Source organism: Dendrobates tinctorius, unplaced genomic scaffold, assembly GCF_039654945.1.
Source record: "Dendrobates tinctorius isolate UK_male_01 unplaced genomic scaffold, ASM3965494v1 ptg000254l, whole genome shotgun sequence".
NCBI lineage: Eukaryota > Metazoa > Chordata > Amphibia > Anura > Dendrobatidae > Dendrobates > Dendrobates tinctorius.
The window spans coordinates 11,148,059-11,173,513 of record NW_027361921.1 but is presented as its reverse complement, the minus strand read 5'-3'; the positions used below and the strand labels follow the sequence as shown (position 1 = coordinate 11,173,513).

Below are 25,455 nucleotides of genomic sequence, written 5' to 3'. Positions count from 1 at the left end.
GGCTTTTTTATGTCTCGGGATAAGAAGTGGGGTCTTCCTGGGTCTCCTACCATACAGTCCCTTTTCATTCAGATGCCGACGGATAGTACGGGTTGACACTGTTGTACCCTCGGACTGCAGGGCAGCTTGAACTTGTTTGGATGTTAGTCGAGGTTCTTTATCCAACATCCTCACAATCTTGCGTTGAAATCTCTTGTCAATTTTTCTTTTCCGTCCACATCTAGGGAGGTTAGCCACAGTGCCATGGGCTTTAAACTTCTTGATGACACTGAGCACGGTAGACAAAGGAACATTCAGGTCTTTGGAGATGGACTTGTAGCCTTGAGATTGCTCATGCTTCCTCACAATTTGGTTTCTCAAGTCCTCAGACAGTTCTTTGGTCTTCTTTCTTTTCTCCATGCTCAATATGGTACACACAAGGACACAGGACAGAGGTTGAGTCAACTTTAATCCATGTCAACTGGCTGCAAGTGTGATTTAGTTATTGCCAACACCTGTTAGGTGCCACAGGTAAGTTACAGGTGCTGTTAATTACACAAATTAGAGAAGCATCACATGATTTTTCGAACAGTGCCAATACTTTTGTCCACCCTCTTTATGTCTGGTGTGGAATTATATCCAATTTGGCTTTAGGACAATTCTTTGTGTTTTTTCATTTAAGACAAATTAAATGAAGATAATACCAAAGAATTTGTGTTTGCAATCATTTTCAGGAAGAAACTGAGTATTATCTGAAAAAAAAAAAGGCAGGGGTGTCAATACTTTTGGCCACAACTGTACACTGTAATAAGATCATCCCTAAGCCTTTGTTTTTCCAAAGTAAATAGCCCCAAATGTAAAAAAAAACCTGTCCTGGTATTGCAGACCCCCCAGTACTCTAATAACCTTGGTGCACCCGCTCTACTTCAGCTATGTCTTTCTTATACACCAGAAACCAGAACTGTACACAGTATTCTAAGTGTAGTCGCACTAGTGACTTGTATAGAGGTAAAATTATGTTCTCCTCATGAGCATCTATGCCTCTTAATGAATTTTATTTGCCTTTGTAGCAGCTGCCTGACACTGGCCACTAAATGGGAGTTTGTCGTCCACCCATACACCCAGGTCTTTTTCAGTGAGTTTTGCCTAGTGTTTTATAATTAAGCACATAATTTTACATCTTATTTCCTCTGCCCAAGTGCATAACCTTACATTTATCCCCATTAAAGCTCATTTGCCATTTATCAGCCCAAGCTTCTAGTTTACAAAAATCCTCCTGTAATATTAAATTGTCCTCCTCTGTATTGATTACCCTGCAGAGTTTAGTGTCATCTGCAAATATTGAAATTCTGCTCTCTATGCCCCCTACAAGGTCATTAATAAATATGTTAATAAGCGGGCACAATACTGACCCCTGTGGTACCCCACTGCTAACTGCGACCCAGTCCGAGTGTGCTCCATTAATAACCACCCTTTGTTGCCTATCCCTCACCCAGCTCTTAACCCATTTACACATATTTTCCCCCAATCCCATTGATCTCATTTTATGTATCAACCTTTTGTGTGGCACCATATCAAAATCTTTTGAAAAGTCCATGTACACCACGTCCACTGCGTTTCCTTGGTCCAGTCAGGAACTTACCTCTTCATAGAAGCTTATCAGATTAGGCCTGTTCACACATCAGTTTTTCTTGTCAGTCTAAATCCGCCAAAATAGCGGAAAACGGATCCGCAGGCGGACTGACAGGAACGGTTGTCACCGGAATGGCGGATGTATGGATCCGCCTATGGTTAAAATTTAAAGGAACCCTCGCAGAGAGTGTATCGGCGCGATATAGCAGAGTACCTGCATGTTGGAGCGGGGGTCCATGGCTGCGATATGAAGGCATCGCGCGATGGAGAGAGAGAGCGAGAATTTTCTTCCAGCAGCGAGACTTGATTCAGGGTTAAAAGGGGAAAATGCGGATCCGGACAGCAAAAAAACGTTGCATGGTCCGTTCGGTGATCTCAGCGGACGCCAACATTTTGGCGGATCCGCACAAATAAGGACGCAACGGATGATCATCAGTCAAAATCTGCCGATAATGTAAGTCAATGGGGAAAAAACAGATCCACCAATAAAAACGGCGGATCCGTTTTTTTGGCAAATCGGCGGATCTTGACTGATTGTGAAAAACTGAAGTGTGAAACAGGCCTTAGTCTGACAGGAACAGTCCCTCGTAAACCCATGTTGATATTGGGTCATGAGGTTATTCTTCTTCAGATACTCCAGTATAGTATCTCTTAGAAAACCCTCCAGGATTTTACCCACCGTAGAGGTTACGCTTACTGGCCCATAATTTCCAAGTTCAGTTTTTGTTCCCTTTTTGAATATTGGCGCCACATTTGCTATACGCCAGTCCTGTGGTACAGACTATGTTATTATGGAATCTTTAAAGATTAAAAATAATGGTCTGTGACTGTACTTAATTCCTGCAGTATTCTGGAGTGTATCCCATCTGGGCCCAGGGATTAGGCAACTTTAGTGACTTTTAGACGCCGCCGTACTTCCTGCTGTGTTAAGCAGGTGACATTTAATGGAGAATTTTTGTTATCGCTGTCCCTGATCATGTTATCCGTCATGGGGTATTCTTGTGTAAATACTGTAAAAAAGAGTCATTTGGAATATTGGCTTTTTTCTCATCCACCATTTCGCTAAGACTATTTTTCTATTTATCATTTTTTAGTCTCTTACCATTTATGTAGTTAAAGAATATTTTGGGATTACTTTTACTTTCTCTGGCAATGAGTCTCGCTGTCTTGATTTGCTTTTTACAGAATTTATTTAATCTTCTGTATTTGTTTAATGCCTCATCACTACCTACTTGCTTTAATTCTCTAAATGCTTATCTTTGTCCCTTATTGTGCCCCTTACAGCTCTATTTAGCCATAGTGGTTTCCCCCTATTTCTAGCATGTTTATTCCCATATGGTATATATTGTGCACAGGTCCTATTCAGGATGCTAATAAACGTCTCCCATTTTCCTTGTGTACTTTTATGTCTCAGGATATCGCCCCAGTTAATTGCACTAAGATCATCTCTCATCCGTTGAAAATTTGCCTTCCTGAAGTTTAATGTACTTGTAACCCCTCTACTACACATCTTATTAAAGGATACATGAAAACTCATTATTTTGCGATCACTATTACCCAAATGACCCCCAACCCTTATATTTGATATGCGGTCTGGCCTGTTGGTTAATATTAGGTCTAGCAGTGCCCACCTCTTATTGGGTCCTGAACCAGTTGTGAAAGGTAACCGTTTCTCATAGTTGTCCAAAACCTATTACATTTGCTGGAATGCAGGTTTCTGTTCCCCAATGTATTTCAGGGTAGTTGAAGTCCCCCATAATGACTTCTTGAATCACTGCTTCATCTATTTGCTTTACGAGGATATTCTCCATTGCTTCCATTATTTTTGGAGACTTCTAACAAACACCTATCAGTAATTTATTATTTTTTCCCCCTCCCCTTATCTCCACCCACAGCGACACTACATTTTCATTGGATTCACATATATTATCACGCAGGATGGGTTTTAAGAATGATTTTACATATAAACGCACACCCCCCTTGCTTATTTGTACGGTCATTTCTGAACAGACTATAGCCCTGTAAATTAACCGCCCAGTCATGGCTCTCGTCCAGCCATGTCTCAGATATCCCCACCGTGTCATAATTATGTTCCAACAAAGTTAGCTCTAATTCCTCCATTTTGTTGGCGAGGCTTCTGGCATTAGTATAAATGCACTTTATGTATCTCTCTGTACCTCTATTATTCTCTAAAATCTTAACTGTTCTAACCCCATCCCTCACGCCACCCCCAATTTCTTTATTTGTGCTCAAGTCTTTATCTGCACTGTCTTACCCCTCCTATAAAATGAATAACCTCCCTCCAATCCCTGTTTTAAACACTCCTCCATCCTTCTAGCCATTTTCTCCCCCAGCACAGCTGCACCCTCCCCATTGAGGTGCCGCCCGTCCCTAGCGTAGAATCTGTAGCCAACTGAGAAATTGGCCCAGCTCTCCAGTAACCCAAACTCCTTCCTACACCAATTTCTGAGCCACTTATTTATCTCCCTAAAATATCTCTGGCAAACAGAGAAACCCTAACAGTGTGTGCATTTCATATTTGGCATATAGTGCCTTAAGAAAATTTACCATGGCCTGGAAACCACCATGGCTACTTACCGGTAGCCGGTTTTTCCGAAACCCATGACAGCACACCTGAGAGAGGGATCCGCCCCCGCCAGGAACCTACTGAGACATAAGGCGCGGCAACTCTCCCCGCTTCTGTTGGGTTACAGAGCATTAAGAGGACTTCCCGATTAGTTACATGTTTAATCCAACACCACATCACTCAAAAGCACCCTACTGACTGTGCACACCCATACGGTGAAAAAAAAAGGGGGGGGGGGGAATATACGGGTGCTGTCATGGGTTCCGGAAAAACCGGCTACCGGTAAGTAACCATGGTGGTTTTGCCTTCACCCATGACAGCACACCTGAGAGATTTTTGGAGACTTCGAAACACCTTAGGGAGGGACCACCGCTTGCAGCACCCTTCTACCAAAGGTTAGGTCAGCAGAGGAGGATAGATTTAATCTATAGTGCTTAAAGAAGGTTGATGGTGAGGCCCAGGTAGCGGCCTTACAAATTTGTTCAATCGATACTCTGCCTTTTCAGCCCAGGAGGTCGCCACGGCTCTGGTGGAATGAGCCTTGATGCAGTCAGGAATCGGGATACCACTAGCTGAGTGGGCTACACTAATGGCCTCCCTAATCCATCTAGCAATAGTCCCTTTCGAAACCCCATAGCCTTTCCTGGCACTCTGAAAAGCTACGAATAGGGACTGGGACCTCCTCCACTGGCTAGTGACAGATATGTATTCTAATAGAGCTCTCAACATCCAAACTATGGAATTTTTCCTCCCCAAAATTTTTTGGATTCTCGCAGAAGGATGGGAGGACAATCTCCTGACCCCAATGGAAATCTGATGCTACCTTAGGCAGATAAGCGGGGTCTGTTCTTAACACCACCCTATCCTGAAAAACTCGTGTATAAGGTGGATTTACCGAGAGAGCCTGTAAGTCGCTTATTCTGCAGGCTGATGTAAGGGCCACTAAAATGATCGTCTTTAGGGTCAGAAACTTTAGGGGTAGCTGGTGTAACGGCTCATATGGTTCCTTTGTAAGGGCTTCTAGCACTAGGTTTAAATCCCAGGAGGCTATTCTGGGTATTGGGATAGGCCTAGCTCTATGGCAGGATTTAATGAATCTGGCTACCCATCTATTTGATGCCAATTTGCAGTTGTAGAGCGCCCCTAGTGCAGACACCTGAACGTTAAGCGTGTTCACCGCTAACCCCATATGCAACCCCGATTGCAAGAACTCCAGGATGGCACTAATCGGGGGTTCTTTTTCTAACGGTTTACCTAGGAACTGTAGGAACTTAATCCATGCTCTGCCGTAGATGTTAGTCGTCACTGGTTACCTACTCTTTAGCAGGGTGGCCACCAACTCGGGGGAGAACCCTCTATCCATTAAAAGCTACCTTTCAAATTCCACGCCGTCAGATGGAATCCTTTGACCTGAGCGTGGAATATTGGGCCTTGAGCTAGTAGGTCCGGGATTTCTGGCAGAACCCATGGATCGGAGAGGGACATTCTATGTATTAGAGAAAACCAGGGCCTTTTCGGCCAAAACGGGGCTATTAGAATCACCCTGGCTTGATCGTTTCTGATCTTCCTGACAACTGTTGGGATCAGAGCCACTGGGGGGGGGGGGAACGCATAAGCTAGTCTGAAGTTCCACTGGATGTGCAAAGAGTCCACTGCCCATGGCTTTTCCCTCGGGTTTAGAGAGCAAACCACCATGGTTACTTACCGGTAGCCGGTTTTTCCGGAACCCATGACAGCACCACATGAGAGAGGGATCCGCCCCGCCAGGACAGGAACCTACTGAGACATAAGGGGCGGCACCTCTCCCCCGCTTCAGTTGGGTTACAGAGCATAGAGAGGACTTCCCGGTTAGTTACATGTTTATCCAACACCACAACACTCAAAACACCCTACTAATTGTGCACACCATACAGTGAAAAAGGGGGGGAATGTACGGGTGCTGTCATGGGTTCCGGAAAAACCGGCTACCGGTAAGTAACCATGGTGGTTTTCCCTTCACCCATGACAGCACCACATGAGAGATTTTTGGAGACTTCGAAACACCTTAGGGAGGGACCACCGCTTGCAGCACCCTTCTACCAAAGGTTATGTCAGCAGAGGAGGATAGATTTAATCTATAGTGCTTAAAGAAGGTTGAAGGTGAGGCCCAGGTAGCGGCCTTACAAATTTGTTCGATTGATACCTCTGCCTTTTCAGCCCAGGAGGTCGCCACGGCTCTGGTGGAATGAGCCTTGATGCCGTCAGGAATCGGGATACCACTAGCTGAATAGGCTACACTAATGGCTTCCCTGATCCATCTAGCAATAGTCCCTTTTGAAACCCCATAGCCTTTCCTGGCACCCTGAAAAGCTACGAATAGGGACTGTGACCTCCTCCACTGGCTAGTGGCAGATATATATTCTACAAGAGCTCTTTTAACATCCAGACTATGGAATTTTTCCTCCCCCAGATTTTTTGGATTTTCGCAAAAGGATGGAAGAACAATTTCCTGACCCCGATGGAAATCTGACACTACCTTGGGCAGATAACTGGGGTCTGTTCTTAACACTACCCTATCCTGAAAGACTTGCGTATAAGGAGGATTTACTGAGAGAGCCTGTAAGTCGCTTATCCTGCGGGCTGATGTGAGGGCTACTAACAGGATCGTTTTTAGGGTCAAAAACTTTAGGGGTAGCTGATGTAATGGCTCATACGGTTCTTTTGTAAGGGCTTCTAACACCAGGTTTAAATCCCAGGGGGCTATTCTAGGTATTGGAATAGGTCTAGCTCTATGGCAGGATTTAATAAATCTGGCTATCCACCTATCTGATGCCAGTTTGCAATTGTAGAGCGCCCCTAGTGCCGACACCTGAACCTTAAGTGTGTTTACTGCTAACCCCATCTGCAACCTAGGATGTCACTAATCGGAGGTTCTTTCCCTAACGGCTTACCCAAGAACTGTAGGAACTTATCCCATGTTCTGCCGTAGATGTTAGTAGTCACCGGTTTCCTGCTTTTTTGCAGAGTGGCCACCAGCCCAGGGGAGAACCCCCTATCTATTAAAAGCGACCTTTCAAATTCCACGCCGTCAGATGGAATCCTTTGACCTGAGCGTGTAATATTGGACCCTGAACTAGTAGGTCCGGGATTTCTGGCAGAACCCAAGGATCGGAGAGGGACATCTTCCGTAGCAGAGCGAACCAGGGCCTTTTTGGCCAAAATGGAGCTATTAGAATCACCCTGGCTTGATCGTTTCTGATTTTTCTTACCACAGTCGGGATCAGAGCTACTGGGGGGAACGCGTAAGCCAGTCTGAAGTTCCACTGGATGTGCAATGAGTCCACTGCCCATGGGTTTTCCCTTGGGTTTAGAGAGCAGAACCTTTCTGTTTGCCTGTTGTGCTTGTTTGCAAAGAGGTCTATCACCGGTTCCCCCCAAAGCTGAATTAACTTTTGAAAAATGGATCGGTTTAGTGCCCATTCTCCTTGCCTCAGGGTATTGCGACTCAGGAAATCTGCCTCTATGTTTTCTGCCCCTTTTATGTGTAGGGCTGTCACGGAGTGTAGGTGATCCTCTGCCCTGCTCAGCATGTTTGTTGCTGCTTCCATTAAGGAGTGTGATCTTGTCCCTCCTTGGTGGTTGATGTATGCCACTGCTACCTTGTTGTCTGACATGATGCGTACATCTTGACCCTGGAGTAGCGGAATGAAGTGGTTTAGGGCCTTGCCCACTGCCCACAGTTCTCTCAGGTTGGAGGATGCCTTCCTTTCTTGAGGTGTCCAGGAACCCTGACCTATGAGGCCCCTTAGGTGTGCCCCCCACCCCGAGGAGCTTGCATCTGTTAAAATTATATCTGTCGCCTGTCTGTCCCATGGTATTCCTAAGGTCAGATTTGTCTCGTTCAACCACCAGTTGAGAGAGTCTCTGGTTTTTAAGGAAAGCTCCAGCTTTCCTTCCAAACGCCCTCTTAGCGATCTTTGTGCTCTTAGTATCTCCCTCTGGAGTTGCCGGGTGTGAAACTGAGCCCACCTGACCGCCGGAATACAGGATGTTAGGGTACCTAGCAGGGACATTGCTTTTCTTAATGTCATACATGGTTGGTTTCGGCCCGCCAAGGCCAGATTTTGCACCTTCTCTATCTTGGACTCTGGGAGCAGACACTCTTGCCTTTCTGAGTCCAGTATAAATCCTAGGAAGGCCTGTTTCTTTAGGGGTTGTAATTTTGATTTTTTGAAATTGACTATCCACCCTAACTCTTGCAAGGTGTTGATCACCTGAGTCAGCTGTGCTGTACAGTGGTCCTCTGAACTGCCCACTATAAGAAAATCGTCCAGGTATGGTATTATGACCGTATCGTGAATCCGGAGAAAGGCTGTCACTTCCGCTATGACCTTGGTGAAGACCCTCGGGGCTATGGATATGCCAAACGGAAGAGCCCTGAACTGAAAGTGCCTTAGTGTGCCCTGAATATAAAGCGCTACCCTCAGGTATTTCTGGTAATCTGGATGGATAGGGATGTGGTAATACGCATCCTTTAAATCGACTACGGCCATGAAGCAATCTTGATGTAGCAGCTTCACTGCCGTAGTTACTGATTCCATCTTGAAGGTCGGGTTCTTTATCCATAGATTGAGGCGTCTGAGATTTATGATTGTCCTGAATGACTGATCCGGTTTTTTTATTAGGAAAAGGGGCGAATAAAACCCCTTTCCTTCCTGTAAGCGTGGCACCTCGGACAGTACCCGCTTGTCTATCAGGCTCAGGATTTCTGTTTCTAAGGCTAGTTGTTCTTTGGTCATCTTCCTGATAGGTGTGATGACGACCACGGATTTTGGCTGACGAATAAAGGGGATTTTCAGGCCTTCTTTTAGGATGCTCAGAATCCAGGTGTTGGAGGAGATCTTTTCCCAGGCCTGGAAAAAGAGTGCCAATCTCGCTCCTACTGGAATACTGGCGTCACTGTGGTGACTTTTTGGAGGTGGAGGTGCCTCCACCAAACATAAACCCTGATTCTTTCTTCTTTTTATCCTCCCATCTTCTCCTGTCAGCGGGAGGACGTCCTCTATTGAATCTTCCCCTCCGAAAGGGCTGTCTCCTCTGATCCATAGGGAATCTGGGGAAGCCTTTTTTCTTATCGCCTGCTTTCTCCAGAATATCGTCCAAGTTTTTGCCGAACAGGAATAGGCCATCGCAGGGGAGAGAGCACAATTTGGCCTTGGACTGAAGGTCACCCGGACAGCCTTTAAGCCATAACGCGCGTCTAGCAGCATTTGATAGTGACGCTGCTCTGGCTGTTAATCGCATAGAGTCCGCCGAGGTATCTGCCAGAAAAGCCGCTGCCCCGTGCAAGAGATACATGTCTGATAAGATCTTCTCTCTTGGGACCCTTGACGCCAGCTTCTCTTCTAACTGCTGCAGCCAGATCATGAGGGAGCGTGCCGTGCAGGTGCCCGCTATCGCCGGCTTAAGACCTCCTGCTGTTGCTTCCCATGCGTGCCTCAAATATGAGTCCGCTTTTTTGTCTAGCGGGTCTCTAAGAACCCCTGCGTCTTCCAAGGGCAGGGCCGACCTTTTGGAAGACCTGGACACCGCTGCATCTATTTTTGGGACTTTGTCCCATATTTCCGTATCCTTGTATTCAAAGGGGTATCGCCTCTTAGAAGCGGATGGAAGGGCCCCCGATTTTTCAGGCTTTTTCCACTCCTTCTCAATAAGCGCCTGGATTTTCGCGTTTACTGGAAAGGTTCGTTTTTTCCTCTCCTGAAGCCCCCCAAACATGACGTCCTCTAGGGTTTTGGCCGCCCTTTCTTCCTGTAGGGCATCTGTATCTTCTACAGGGAAACATGGCTTACCCCCTGTGTCACTATCTGAGGAGTCTGAGGAGGATGATTTTTCCGCCTGAGATGATACTGATGCGGAATCTGAGGGGGAACTAGGGAAATCCTTCCTGCTTTTTTTCCCTTTTTTCAATAAGGACTTAATTGAGCCTTCCATTTCTGACCTGAGGGCAGATATTAGATTGGCTGCGAAACTAGGCGCTTCCTCCGCCATAGTTTGCTGAATGCACGAAGCACAGAGATCTTTTTGCCAGTCTCTTGCTAGGGGAGATTTACATATAGCACAATCCCTATTGTTCTTCTTGCTTCCTGCTTTTCTGGGCCTTTCCTACAGGGTGAAGCATACAATAGAAAAACCCCCTATTAATATACTGCTGACATTCACGAAGATCACTCACCACCCGTAATCAAGGGTACCGGATTTGGAGGCTGCGTCGGAGCACCTGACCCGCGCTCTTTGGACCTTGAGGAGTGCCCCGACCTGCGGCTGGGGAGACTGCTGCTTGAATGGCTTCCATGCTTTCTGCCAGAGGGCTGTGAGGGAGGCAGGGACGCTGAACGTTCCTGCTCGGACTTCATCTTGCACCGCCGATCTACCGCTGTCGTCCCCTTTTAATTTGCATGCCTCCGCCTGGTGAGCGTCTTCCTCCCCTCCCCCCTGCGACCGCCGGCCCAGCGCTTCAGAAAGCCGGCCGGCGTCGCACCCGGCGCCATTACACCGTCGCCTTCTGCTGACGTCAGCCGGCGCACCCAGCATTCCAAGCGCCGCTGACGTCAGCGGCCGGAAGACGCCAGCGTCTCTCCCCTGCCACGGGGATCGAGATGCGGCGTGCGCGAGGGGAGGGCGGCGCGGTGGGGGCTTCCCGGAGCCACCGGGATCCCATCCACGCCCGCACGAACCCGGAGCCCCAGGGACCCCGGGGACTGCGCTTCCAGGACCCGACGGCCGGCGCTACAGGTAAGCTACCTGTTCTTCCCGCGCCGGGACGGGCCTGGGTCTTCTTTCTCTTCGCCCATGACAGGCACCGCCACAGTGGGATTCCTTCCAGGACAGGAACCCAACTGAAGCGGGGGAGAGGTGCCGCCCCTTATGTCTCAGTAGGTTCCTGTCCTGGCGGGGCGGATCCCTCTCTCATGTGGTGCTGTCATGGGTGAAGGGAAAAACCTGTTTGCCTGTTGTGCTTGTTGGCAAAGAGGTCTATTACTGGTTTCCCCCAAAGCTGCGTTTTTTGAAAAATGGACCGATTTATCGCCCATTCTCCTTGCCTCAGGGTATTGCGACTCAGAAAATCTGCCTCTATGTTTTCTGCCCCTTTTATGTGTAAGGCTGTCAAGGAGTGTAGGTGCTCCTCTGCTCTGCTCAGAATGTCGCTCGCCGCTTTCATTAGGGAGTGTGATCTTGTCCCTCCTTGGTGGTTGATGTATGCCACTGTTACCCTGTTGTCTGACATTGCGACCCTGGAGTAGTGGAATGAAGTGACTTAGGGCCTTGCTCACTGCCCACAGTTCTCTTAGGTTGGAAGATGCCTCCATTTCTTGAGGTGTCCAGGAGCCCTGGCCTATGAGGCCCCTTAGGTGTGCCCCCCACTCCGAGGAGCTTGCATCTGTTAAAATCACATCTGTCGTCTGTCTGTCCCACGGTATTCCTGAGGTCAGATTTGTACCGTCCAGCCACCAGTTGAGAGAGTCTCTGGTTTTTACGGAAAGCTCCAGCTTTCCTTCTAAACGCCCTCTTAGCGATCTTTGTGCTGATAATACCTCCCCCTGGAGTTGTCAGGTGTGAAATTGAGCCCACCTGACCGCCAGAATACAGGACATTAGGGTACATAGTAGGGACATTGCCCTTCTCAATGTCATATATGGTTGGTTTCGGGCCGCCAAGGCCAGATTCTGTACCTTCTCTATTTTGGACTCTGGGAGCAGACACGCCTGCCTTTCTGAATCCAGTATAAATCCCAGGAAGGTCTGTTTTTTTAGGGGTTGTAATTTTGATTTTTTGAAATTGATTATCCACCCTAATTCTTGTAAGGTGTCGGTCACCCGGCTCAACTGTGCCGTGCAGTGGTCCTCCGAGTTGCCCACTATAAGGAAATCGTCCAAGTATGGTATTATGACCGTATCGTGAATCCGGAGAAAGACTGTCACCTCCGCTATGACCTTGGTGAAAACTCTCAGGGCTATGGATATGCCAAATGGAAGAGCTCTGAACTGGAAATGCCTCAGTATGCCTTGGATATAAAACGCTACCCTCAAGTATTTTTGGTAATCTGGATGGATAGGGATGTGATAATATGCATCCTTTAAGTCGACTACGGCCATAAAACAATCTTGATGTAGTACCTTCACGGCCGTAGCCACTGACTCCATCTTGAAGGTCTGGTTTCTTATCCATCGATTGAGCCGTCTGAGATTTATAATCGTCCTGAATGATTGATCAGTTTTTTGTTTGTTTTTTTTTTATCAGAAAAAGGGGTGAATAGAACCCCCTTCCTTCCTGTGTGTGTGGGACCTCTTAAAGTACCCGCTTGTCTATCAGGCTCAGGATCTCCACTTCTAAGGCCAACTGTTCTTCGGCCACCTTCCTGATGGGTGTAATGACAACCACGGGTTTTGGCTGGCGAATAAAGGGGATTTTCAGGCCTTCTCTTAAGATGCCAAGGATCCAGGTATTGTAGATCTTTTCCCAGGCCTGGAAAAAAAGAGAGTGCCAATCCCCCCCCCCCACTGGAATACTGGCGTCATTGTGGCGATTACTTTGAGGTGGAGGTGTTTCCACCAAACATAAATCCCGACTCTTTTTTCCTTTTATCCTCCCATCTTCTGTCAGCGGGAGGAATCTTCCCCTCCGAAAGGGCTGTCTCCTCTGTTCCGTTGGGAACCCGGGGAAGCATTTTTTCCTATCGCTTGCTTTCTCCAGGATATCGTCCAAGCTCTTGCCGAATAAGAACCGACCATCGCAGGGGAGAGAGCACAATTTAGCTTTAGACTGTAGGTCAGCCGGGCAGCCCTTAAGCCATAACACGCGTCTGGCAGCATTTGATAGTCCCGCTGCCCTAGCTGTCAACCTCAGAGTCCGCCGAGGTATCTGCCAAAAAAGCTGCTGCCCCATGCAAGACACATCTGCTAAAATTTTCTCTCTTGGGACCTTTGATGCCAGCTTCTCTTCTAACTGCTGCAGCCAGATCATGAGGGAGCGTGCCGTGCAGGTGCCTGCTATCGCCGGCTTTAGTCCTCCTGCTGTCGCTTCCCAAGCGTGCCTCAAATATGAGTCCGCCTTTTTGTCCAGCGGGTCTCTAAGAACCCTGAGTCTTCCAAGGGCAGGGCCGACTTTTTGGAAGACCTGGATACTGCTGCATCTATTTTTGGGACTTTGTCTCATATCTCCGCATCCTTGTGCTCAAAGGGGTATCGTCTCTTAGAGGTGGACGGAAGGGCCCCAGATTTTTCGTGTTTCCTCCACTCTCTCAATAAGCGCCTGGATCTTCTCGTTCACTGGAAAGGTCTGTTTTTTCCTCTCTTGAAGCTCCCCAAACATGACATCCTCGTTGGTTTTGGCCGCCCTTTCTTCCTGTAGGCCCATTGTGGTTCGAATGGCCTTTAGGAAAGCATCTGTGTCTTCTACAGGGAAACCTGGCTTACCCCCATGTCACTGTCTGAGGAGGATGTCTGTTCCGCCTGAGACGAGGCCGATGAGGAATCTGAGGGAGAGCTAGGGGGATTCTAACTACTTTTCTTCCCTTTTTTCAATAGGGTCTTAATTGAACCCTCCATATCTGACCTGAAGGGCGGATATCAAATTGGCTGCGAAACTAGGCACTTCCTCCACCATGGTCCGCTGAATGCAAGAGGCACAGAGATCTTTCTGCCAGTCTCGTGCTACGGGAGTTTTACATATAGCACAGTCCCTATTGTTCTTCTTGCTTCCTGCTTTTTTGGGCCTTTCCTACAGGGTAAAGCATCCACGAAGATCACTCACCACCTGTAATCAAGGGTACCGGACTTGGAGGCTGCGTCGGAGCACGTGACCTGTGCTCTCTGGACCATGAGGATTCTCCTGATCTGCGGCGGCTGCTACTTGAGCGGCTTCCATGTTTGCCTGAGGGTTGTGAGGGAGGCAGAGACAGCGATCTCTCCTGCTCCGACTCCATTTTCCACCGTCTCCCACGCCGCTGGTCCTTGGTTATATGCAGCCTCTGTCGGTGGTGTCTCCTCCCCTCCCCCCTGCAACCGCCGGCCACCGCTTCAGAAAAGTCGGCCGGCGTCGCACCCGGTGCCATGACACCATCGCCCTGTGCTGACATCAGCCGGCGCTCCCACAATCCATAGCGCCGCTGACGTCAGCGGCTGGAAGGAGCCAGCGTTTCTCCCCTGCCACGGGGATCGAGATGCGGCGTGCGTGAGGGGAGGGCGGCGCGGTGGGGGCTCCCCGGAGCCACCAGGATCCCATCCGCGCCCACACGAACCCGGAGCCCAGAGGAACACCGGGGACTACTGTGCTTCCAGGACCCGATGGCCAGCGCTACAGGTAAGTTACCTGTTCTTCCCGCGCCTGGGTCCCTTTCTTTCTTCGCCCATGACAGGCACCGCCACAGTGGGATTCCTTCCAGGACAGAAACCCAACTGAAGCGGGGGAGAGGTGCCGCCCCTTATGTCTCAGTAGGTTCCTGTCCTGGCGGGGCGGATCCCTCTCTCAGGTGTACTGTCAGGGGTGAAGGGAAAAACTAATTTAATATACAAGTCAATCTAATGTGTTGAGCAGTGTGAACCAAGGACAAAATCTACAAGGGTTTTTATGTTCTCCCCGTGTTTGCGTGGGTTTCCTCTCGGTACTCCGGTTTCCTCCCACACTCCAAAGACATACTGATAGGGAATTTAGATTGTAAGCCCCATCAGGGACAGTGCCAATAACGTCTGTAAAGCGCTGTGGAATTAATGGCGCTATTTAAGTGAGTAAAATAAATAAACATAGCCTACAATTGTAAAATATAAAACACATACAATAAACTACATTATATTCTAGAATAGCAAAGGCTATAGACAGCTGATTACGCTATTATCAATTGGGCAACAAGAGCCAGAGAAGGTCACATAAGAACAGGTCTAATGCCTATTAGCAAGAATAAAGTAGCCAGGGCAGAGTAATCTCGAAAGCAACCAACGACATGCAAGATGTCCTGTAAATGTGTACAACAAATTGATGTGGCTACTTTTAAAACAAAAGCCATAATATGATTACACTTTTAGAACCCTCTAAAGTCAGCGTATTAAGCAACCTGGGTAATCTCTACATAAATAGTTTAGAAACATTGTGATAAAATGATAATATTCAGTAACAAACTATTTAAAATATTTACCTTTGCCAAGTTGGATATTATTTCTCGTCCTTCTACTCTCGCATAATAGTCTTCATCAATGAGCAAGGGTTCAATAACCACAAGAATCTGAAAGAAAAATAAAAGCGTCCCTTTCATAACTTTGAAAACAGAACTGTGAAAATAACAGACAGCAACTCGGACTGGAATACACCGTCGGGTGCCCTAAAACGAATTAACTGCCTGAAGAAAGACTACACCAGTGTCCAGGACAAGTCTTCTGATGCGAGCACTGTACATGTTTCACAGATCTGTGAATCCAGCCTAAATGCCACATAATTTACCCTTACAGTTCAGAGTGACAGTCACAATTTTATGTGTTAGTAATGGACACAATCACATTTTTTTTTTTTTTTAAAGCTTTGTGATTTGGGGGTAAAATCAAGGTGTGTTTTAGGCCTCTTATGCATCGGTGTCTCCAGTACGTGTGGTGATATTTTCACACGTACTTGAGACCAGAGGCATCGCTAGGCAAGTCAGATCCGGGGCCTGGGTCCTGGATCATGAGTGCACCGCCCAAATCTCTAGTTAGATTTTTTTTTTTTTTTGCAGACAAGGAGGGTTTGCAGAAAACAGTCCTGCATGGTGGCCCATGCAATAACCTTGTAGCTTCTACTCCCGCTTCCTGGCACTCTTGGTAGGCATCACTTACAGCAGAGGAATCCTGAGTGTACAGCATCAAGAGAAGGTGAGGGGCAAGGGGCGGGGCCAAGTCTGTGGTGAACAAGGTTGAGAGACCTGAAGCCCTTCCCATCTGTGCATGTTATTACGGGGGGGGGGGTATGTAAAAGTTTACATACATAGAATTTTGGTTTCTTGGCCTTTTTCAGAGAATATGAATAACACCAAAACTTTTTCTCCACTCATGTGGAAGCCATTTATTGTCTAACTACGGTGTTCTCTCGTTTTAAATCATAATGACAACCCAAAACATCCAAATGACCCTGATCCAAAGTTCACACACCCCATTTCTTAATACTATGTATTGCCCTCTCTAACATCAATGACAGCTTGAAGTCTTTTGTGGTAGTTGTGGATGAGGTTCTTTATTTTCTCAGATGGTAAAGCTGCCCACTCTTCTTGGCAAAAGCCTCCAGTTCCCGTAAATTCCTGGGCTGTCTAGCATGAAATGTGCGCTTGAGATCTCACCAGAGTGCCTCAATGATATTGATGTCAGGAGACTGAAATGGCCACTCCAGAACCTTAACTTTGTTCTGCTGTAGCCAAGGACAGGTGGACTTGGCCTTGTGTTTTGGATCATTGTCACGTTGGAACATCCAACATAACAGCTGCACCCCCATGCTTTAGAAGCGATCAGCCTTCAAAAAAAATGATAGTCTCATATTGGGACAAAGTAAAAAAGTAGAAAAAAAGTTAAAAAAAAAATAATAAAATTTAAATTGTAAAAATATTTTAAGAAATATCAAGACATTGTATTTATAAATAAAATATTTGAATGAAAAAATATAGAAAACAATAAAAGTACACATATTTGGTATTGCCACATTCACAACGACACGAAAAAGAACAAGGCAAAAACAACACTATCAACATATCGCTGAACAAAAAGTGGAATAAAACACGATCAAAAGGATGGATATAAATAAATATGGTACTGCTGAAAACGTCATCTAGTCTAGGAAAAAAACCCACCATACAGCTTTATCAGCAAAAAAATGTTCCCAATAAAAGCTTCAACTCAATCCACACAAAAAAAGAAAGACCCCACTCAGGTCTGTCATCTGTTAGCGGAAATAAAGGGGGCTTCCACGTTACTGGTAGTACAAAGGATAGGAAAAAGCAAAATGGCTCCTAGCACCTCAACAGATATTTAGCAAATTCTCTGCTCCTAAATCCAAATGCCCAACTACCTTCTGAGCCCCAGTGTGCCTAAAGAACATTTAGCCCCCACGTGTTTGGCTTTTCTGTAGTGAAAAGAGCTCGCCTAATTTACAGGTGTGTGTCTCCAGAAGCACGGGCTGGGCATAATGTACTGGCGACTGCAATGTACTGGTCACTACAGCCTACTGGTCACTACAACAGCAGTTTGCAATTTTCACTCAGCAACATCCACTGCTGCTTGTTTCTGGAAAATACCCATGGAGTCAAAATCGGCATGACACCAGTAAATTCTCAAAGGGGTATAATTTACAAAATGGGGTCACTTGAGGGGGGGGATTCTGCTTTTCTTCAAATAGTTAACATCCAGACCCTCTTTGAGAGGATTCAAAAAGATTTAAATAAACTGGAGAAGTGGGCAGCAACTAACAGAATGGTTTTTAACAGGGAGAAATGCAAAGTACTACATCTGGGCAATAAAAATGAAAAAAGCATATATAGAATGGGAGGAATAGGGCTAAGTGACAGCACATGTGAAAAAGACTTGGGTATACTAATAGATCACAGACTGAATATGAGTCAACAGTGTGATGCAGCAGCAAAAAAGGCAAATGCAATTCTAGGATGTATTAACAGAAGCATACAGTCTAGATCACGTGAAGTCATTATTTCCCTCTACTCCTCTTTGGTCAGACCTCAATCTGGAATATTGTGTCCAGTTTTGGGCACCACATTTTAAAAAAGACATCAACAAACTGGAGCAAGTTCAGAAAAGAGCGACCAGAATGGTGACCGGTCTGCAAACCCTGTCTTATGAGGAAAGGTTGCAGGATTTGGGAATGTTTAGTTTGCAAAAGAGAAGACTGAGAGGAGACTTAATAGCTGTCTACAAATATCTAAAGGGCTGTCACATTGTAGAAGGATCAACTTTATTCTCACTTGCACAAGGAAAGACTAGAAGCAATGGGATGAAACTGAATGGGAAGAGACACATTAGATATTAGAAAAAACTTTTTGACAGTTAGAGTGATCAATGAGTGGAACAGGCTGCCACGAGAAGTGGTGAGTTCTCCTTCAATGGAAGTCTTCAAACAGAGGCTGGACAGACATCTGACTGGGATGATTTAGCGAATCCTGCTTTGAGCAGGGGGTTGGACCAGATGGCCCAGGAGGTCCCTTCCAACTCGACGATTCTATGATTCTATGATTCTTTGGACAAATGATCCCAGCAAATCCAAAGTTTCTTAAAACATCTATTTATTTCTATTTTATTTAATTAAAACCTGTTCAGGTCGAAACCTGTTGGTTTCTATGCCTTTTTTTACAATCATGAGTATCCAAACTGCCTGACCTTTTTACTACCTATTTTAAACATGAAGAAATAAATAGATGTTTCAAGAAACTTTGGATTTCCTGGGACCATTCGTCCAAAGAGGCGCCGGATGTTAATTATTTGATGCACATCAACTTTCACCCAGTGCATCCGTGCAGCCTGGAGGACACACTAGCCAGATGAGGAGGTGAGCTGACAAACTCAAAGTTTTTTTTATATATATTCTGCTTTTCTAACACTTAGGGGCTCTTTATATGGAATCTGCAAACTAGTCTAGGAAAATTTGCACCACCAGGAGGCAAATAGCGCCCTGTCTAAACCGAGTCACTCCGTTTGACTAAGTAGTACTGTACAGCCATATATGGGTTATTTCTACATTCAGCAGAAATTATGGGACAAATTCTGGTGCCATGTTTAACCATTTCCCAGTGTGAAAATGTAAAACTTGGGCCTAACACAATCTTGGTGGTAAAAACGTAAATTTTTTTTTCTTCACTGCCCAATGGTATAAAAGTGTGACACCTGTGGTGTCAATATTATCACTGCACCCCTAGAGGAATTCATTGAGAGGTTTAAATGGTAAAATGGGGTCAGTAATGGGGGGTGTTCTGCTGCTCTGGCACCTCAGGGGCTCTGTCAATGTAACATGGCACCCTTAAACAAGGGCAGCAAAATCTGCACTGTACTATGGCACTACTTCCTTTCTGAGCTTTGCACTGTGCCTGAAAAGTAGTTTTCGACCACATATGGGGTACCGGTGAACTCAGGAGAAATTGCACAACAAACTTTCGGGTCCATTTTGTCCTCTTCCCCTTGTAAAAACACAAAATTTGCAGCTAAAATTTTTTTTTTTGGGAACAATTTGATTTTTTATTTTCAAGGCTTAACGTTATAAACTTCTGTGAAGCATCTGGGGGTTCAAGATGTTTAATACACAACTAAGTAAGCTCCCAAAAGGGGTCTAGTGTCCAAAATGGTACCATTTGTGAGAGAGTTTCCACTTTTTAGGCACATCAGGGGCTCTTCAAACACAGCATGGCAACCGCTAATTAATCTAGCATATTTTACAATACAAAAAGTCAGATGGCGCTCCTTTCCTTTCAAGCTCTGTCGTGCAACCAAACAGTTGTTTTCTTCCACATATTGGGTATCTGCACACTCAGGAGAAATTGCACAACAAATTGTATGGTGCAATTTCCTTTGTCACCCTTATGAAAATTCAAAATTTGGAGTTAAAAAAGATTCATCTGGGAAAAATGATTTTTTTTAATTTCCACTGCTCTACGTTATAAACTTCTGTGAAGCACCTGTGGGTTCAAGGTACTCAATACACAACTAGATAAGTTCCCTAAGGGGTCTAGTTTCCAAAATTGTGTCAACGTTGAAGGTTCCCATTGTTTAGGCTCATCAGGGGCTCTCCAAACAAGACATGGCATCTGCTAATTAAGCCAGCAAATTTTACAGTCAAAAAGTGAAATGGCGCTCCTTCCCTTCCGAGCCCTGCTGTGCACCCAAACAGTAGATTTATCCCAACATATGGGGTATCGGCATGCTCAGGAGAAATTTCACAATAAAATGTATGGTCCATTTCCTCCTGTTACCCCTGGGAAAGTAAAAAAAATTAGGTCTAAAGACAAATTTTTGCAGAAGAAAAGTAAACATTTATTTTTTCTTCCACATTACAAAAATTCCTTTGATGCACCTGAAAGGTTAATAAACTTCTTAAATGTGGTTTTGAGTATCTCAAAAGGTGCAGTTTTTAGAATGGTTTCATTTTTTGGTATTTTCTGTCATATAGGCCTCTCAAAGTCACTTCAAATGTGAGGTGGTCCCTAAAAAATGGTTTTGCAAATTTTGTTGTAAAAATGAGAAATCACTGGTTAAATTTTAACCCTTATAACTTCCTAACAAAAAAAAAAAAAATGTTTCCAAAATCGTGCTGATGTAAAGTAGACATGTGGGAAATGTTATTAACTATTTTGTGCGATATGACTCTCAAACTTAAAGGGAACCTGTTACCAAGTTTGGCCGATAAAGAATTACGGCCACCGCCTTTCAGGGCTTATCTACAGCATAATATAGCGCTCCAGTAAAATGTGTGTCGCAGGTCCTGGTCCAGCACCTCCCATCTTCTTGCGATGCCACCCTCCTGCTTGCTTCATGGTTCCCCGGCACCACGTTCCTGTGCAGACGTACTTCTCCGCCCTGTTGAGGGCAGAGCAAAGTACTGCAGTGCGCAGACACTGGGCCTCGCTGACTTTTTCCCAGCACCTGCGCACTGCATTACTTTCCTCTACCCTCATCTATCTTTTACGGTTGATGCCGCATAGGCAGCATCAATAGTAAAAAGGTGGTCACACTTGTCAAGCACTATGCTTGACAAGTGTGACCAACCTGTCAATCACCTTTCCAAGCGATGCTTCAAATCGCTTGGAAAGCGCAAGCATTCTGCAAGCTAAAAATGCTTGTAAACGCTTGTGTTGCAAATTCAGCATGCGCTTTACCCACGGAGGGAGTTGCGGAAATGCTGCAGACATTTCTGCAACGTGGGCACTTAGGCCTGTTTCACACTTCCGTTTTTTCAAATCCGTCAAAATCCGTTGGTTTCCGTAAAAAAACGGATCTGCCATTTTTTTGCAGGATCCGTTTTTTTGTCCCATAGACTTCCATTAGTGGTTACCGCGGATCCGTCAAAAAAACGGATCCGTTTTTTTAAAAACGGATCCGTTTGCATCAGTTTCCGTCAAAAAAACGGAAACGGATCCGTTTGGCGGACACAAAAACGGAAGTGTGAAACAGGCCTAAGCCTAATGAGATTTTCGAAGCCAGGTTAGTTTGGATTTTCAAATGAGCTGTGGTTAACCCCTTTACCCCCAAGGGTGGTTTGCACATTGATGACTGAGCCAATTTTTACAATTCTGACCACTGTCCCTTTATGAGTTAATAACTCTGGAATGCTTCCATGGGTCCTGGTGATTCTGACATTGTTTTCTCGTGACATATTGTACTTCATGATAGTGGTAAAATTTCTTTGATATGACTTGTGAAAAAAAAAACCCCGTAAATTTGGCGAAAATTTTGCAACTTTGAATCTTCATGCCCTTATATCACTGATGTGTCACATAAAATACTTAATAAGTAACATTTTCCACATGTTTACTTTACATCAGCACAATATTGGAACCAACTTTTTTTTTTTTGGTTAGGAAGTTATAAGGGTTAAAAGTTGACTAGCGATTTCTCATTTTTGCAACACCATTTTATTTTTACGGACCACATCACATTTGAAGTCACTTTGAGGGGTCTATATGATAGAAAATACCCAAAAGTGATACCATTCTAAAAACTGCACCCCTTAAGGTGCTCAAAACAGCATTCAAGAAGTTTATTAACCCTTCAGGTACTTCACAGGAACTTTTTTGAATGTTTAAAAAAAAAAAAATAAATAAAAATGAACATTTAACTTTTTTCACAAAAAAAGATTTTTGTGTACTCACCGTAAAATCTCTCTCTTAGCCTCTAATTGGGGGACACAGAACCGTGGGTGTTATGCTGCTGTCCACTAGGAGGCGACACTATGCTTAATCTGAAAAAGATTAACTTTGGCTCCTCCTTTGCAGTATACACCCCTGGACGGCGTCAGCCTTCTCCAGTTTTGTGCAAAAGCATTAGGAGGAACATAACAGGAATAACATAACCATGCCTGTAATAAGGCCACTATGTACGAACTCAAAGAACAATATGAGAACTCAACCAAAACAACGGCCCGTAAGGGCAACAGGGTGGGAGCTGTGTCCCCCAATTAGAGGCTAAGAGAAAGATTTTAAGGTGAGTACACAAAAATCTCCTTTACTCTGTCGCCTCATTGGGGGACACAGAACCGTGGGACGTCCCAAAGCAGTCCCTGGGTGGGAAGCAGTGGACGAATATTGTGTTGAGAGTTCCCTAGACTTGGGGTACTGTCGCCTGCAGGACCAGTCTACCCAGGCTCGCATCCGCTGAGGACTGGGTATGAACACTGTAGTGTTTTGTAAACGTGTGGAGGCTAGTCCAAGTGGCCGCCTTACACACTTGTTGAGCCGAGGCTTGGTGCCGAATGGCCCAGGAGGCCCCTACCGCACGCGTAGAGTGTGCCGTGATACCGGACGGAAGAAAATTGTGAAGGTGGTAAGTCTGTTGTATGGCGGACCTGATCCACCTGGCAAGGGTGGCTTTGGAAGCTGGTAGGCCCTTGCGAACACCTTCCGGAAGGAGGAAAAGTGAATCAGACTTCCGAAAGGGAGCAGTCCTAGACACGTATATACGCAATGCCCTGACAAAGTCAAGCGTATCCAGAGCCTTTTCCACTCTATGAACCGGAACCGAGTGGAGGATATGGGTCACTTTCATTGCCTGGATGCTGCGGGTCCCGCCTTGATGGTTCACGTATGCCACCGCCGTGGCATTGTCCGACTGTATTCTGACATGAGAGGCTGCCAGCAAGTGATGAAAGTCTCTCAATGCTAGCAAGATGGCCTGAATCTCTAGGATGTTGATGGCCATGGTCGCTTCCATTGGTGACCACTTGCCTTGCGCCCTGTGATGTAGATGCACCACACCCCAACCCGTCAGGCTTGCGTCGGTGGTCAAAACCTTCCATTGGCCTGGGAGAAAGGATTTTCCCCTTGCAAGCGAGGTTGGCTTGAGCCACCAGTGTAGGGACGTCCTGGCTTTTGATGTTAACCGGAACTCCCTGTCGAGTGAGAATGGATTCCTGTCCCAGGACTTGAGGATGGCCAGTTGAAGAGGTCTGAGGTGAAACTGGGCAAATGGTACCGCCTCCATTGCTGCTGCCATCCTGCCGAGGACTCTCATGGCAAACCGGTGAGATCGGGGGGGATTGCGAAGGAGTGTGTCAACTCCTAGACGGAGAGCCAGTGTCTTGTCCCTGGGGAGGAGCACCAGACCCCTGGAGGTGTCGAATAGCATCCCCAGGAAGGTCAGAGACTGACTCGGGGTAGTCGATGACTTTTGTAAATTGACTAACCATCCCAGGCGACTCAGAGTGTCGATTGTGATTGAGACGTTGTCCTCGCAGTCCTTGAAGGTGGGGGCTTTGATGAGAAGGTCGTCCAGGTTTGGAACGACTACTATGCCTCAGGAGTGTAGAACGTCCATGGTGGCTGCCATGATCCTGGTAAACGTCCTGGGAGCCGTGGCGAGTCTGAACGGGAGGGCAACGAACTGGTAGTGGTCCTGGTCGATTGCGAACCTGAGAAATCTCTGATGGGCGGGAGCAATTGGTATATGCAGGTATGCATCTTGTATGTCTATGGAGGCAAGATATTCTCCTTTCTCCATGGACGCAATGATTGCCCGGAGGGACTCCATGCGAAAATGATGAACCCGAACATACTTGTTGAGTTGTTTGAGTTGTTTTAGGTCTAGTATGGGTCGGACACTGCCTCCCTTCTTGGGAACTACAAACAGATTGGAGTAGAAGCCTCGGAAGCGCTCGTCTGCAGGAATCGGTACTATGACTCCTGTTTGAAGGAGGGAGGAAACTGCTTGATGGAAGGCTCGAGCCTTGAGTGGTGGTTTTGGGGGAACAGAGAGGAAGAACCGGTTCGGTGGGATGGTAGAAAACTCGATCTTGTATCCGGAAGACACTATTTCCTTGACCCACCTGTCTTCTGTAAAAGGCAGCCAGATCTGCTGAAAGAGTAGCAGTCGTCCGCCTACGAGTGGGGTGTCTTCCGGAAGCTGTGAGTCATGATGAGGAGAAAGTCTGAGATTTTCCTCCTTTGGACTTTGCCTGGCCTGCTTTTGACTACCAGGTCCTGTCTGGCCTCTGTGCCGCCCTTGCGTTGTCTCTGCGGGGGGAGCGGTTACGATTTTGTGCTGGGCGCGAGACGGACCAGCCTGAAGAATTCCGAAAGGATCGGAAACGAGATTGGTTACGTCTTTTAAATGTGCGTTTTGGTTTTAATTGAGGGAGAGAGGTACTCTTACCCCCGGTGGCGTTGGATATCATTGTATCCAGTTTTTCACCGAAAAGACGCCCACTGAAGTACGGGAGATTTGTGAGGGACTTTTTGAGGCCGCGTCCGCTTTTCTTTCCCTCAGCCAGAGGATACGCCGGATCGTGATGGCATTTGATGCTATTCCCGCTACATCTCTTGCAGAATCCAAAGCTGCATGGATCATGTAATCTGCTACTACTGCTATTTGAACCGCCTGGTCCGACAGCTGAGGATTTGAAGCTTGGAGGCCCTGTTGCAATTTTTGAGCCCAGGCTAGAATGGCCTTGGCCGCCCAGACTGAAGCAAACGCGGGAGCCATAGAAGCTCCTGCTGCTTCGAAGATTGAACGAGCCATGCGTTCTACCTGCCTGTCTGCTGCGTCCTTGAGGGTTGAGCTGTCTGGCAGTGAAAGAAGAGTCTGTGCTGCTAGCCTAGAGACTGGGGGTCCACTTCGGGTGGATCTGTCCATTCCTTAGTGTCCTTCTGTGGGAAGGGGTACTTTGCTTCTAAGTATTTGCGATTGGCGAATTTTTTCTCAGGCTGTGAAAAATGTTTAGAAAGTATTTTTTGAAATTCCGGGTGATTAGGGAAGACCTTAGGTGGTTTCAGAACAGTCTCGAAGCAAATCTTGTGTTCTGGGGCTTCCGGGGTTGGATCAGAAATGTCCAGCACCCGAAGGATGGAGGAGATTATATCCTCAACTAGTGCTGTATTACTAGGGGGACAAGGTATCAGAGAATTCTCTGTTTCGTTGTCTGAGTTAGAGTCACATATGCCTTCTTAGGCTAGTTTCACACTAGCGCTTTTGAGCGCAGCGACGGCCTGCGCACGGCCGCCGCTAAGCCCCGCCCCCTGCCGCGCTTCCGCCGGTAGCTCGGCCTACCGGCGCATGACG

General features: G+C 46.4%; 1 protein-coding gene across 3 annotated transcripts in view; it reads right to left on the bottom strand.

The window, feature by feature from the left end:
• Nucleotides 1–25,455, bottom strand: part of SF3B1 (splicing factor 3b subunit 1) — a 255,916-nt gene that overhangs the window by 88,561 nt on the left and 141,900 nt on the right. For all 3 annotated transcript variants that reach the window (XM_073558156.1, XM_073558157.1, XM_073558158.1), the window contains one exon: nucleotides 15,369–15,455. In XM_073558156.1, coding sequence (XP_073414257.1) covers nucleotides 15,369–15,455 — 87 coding nt within the window. The remainder of the gene's footprint in view (nucleotides 1–15,368; nucleotides 15,456–25,455) is intronic.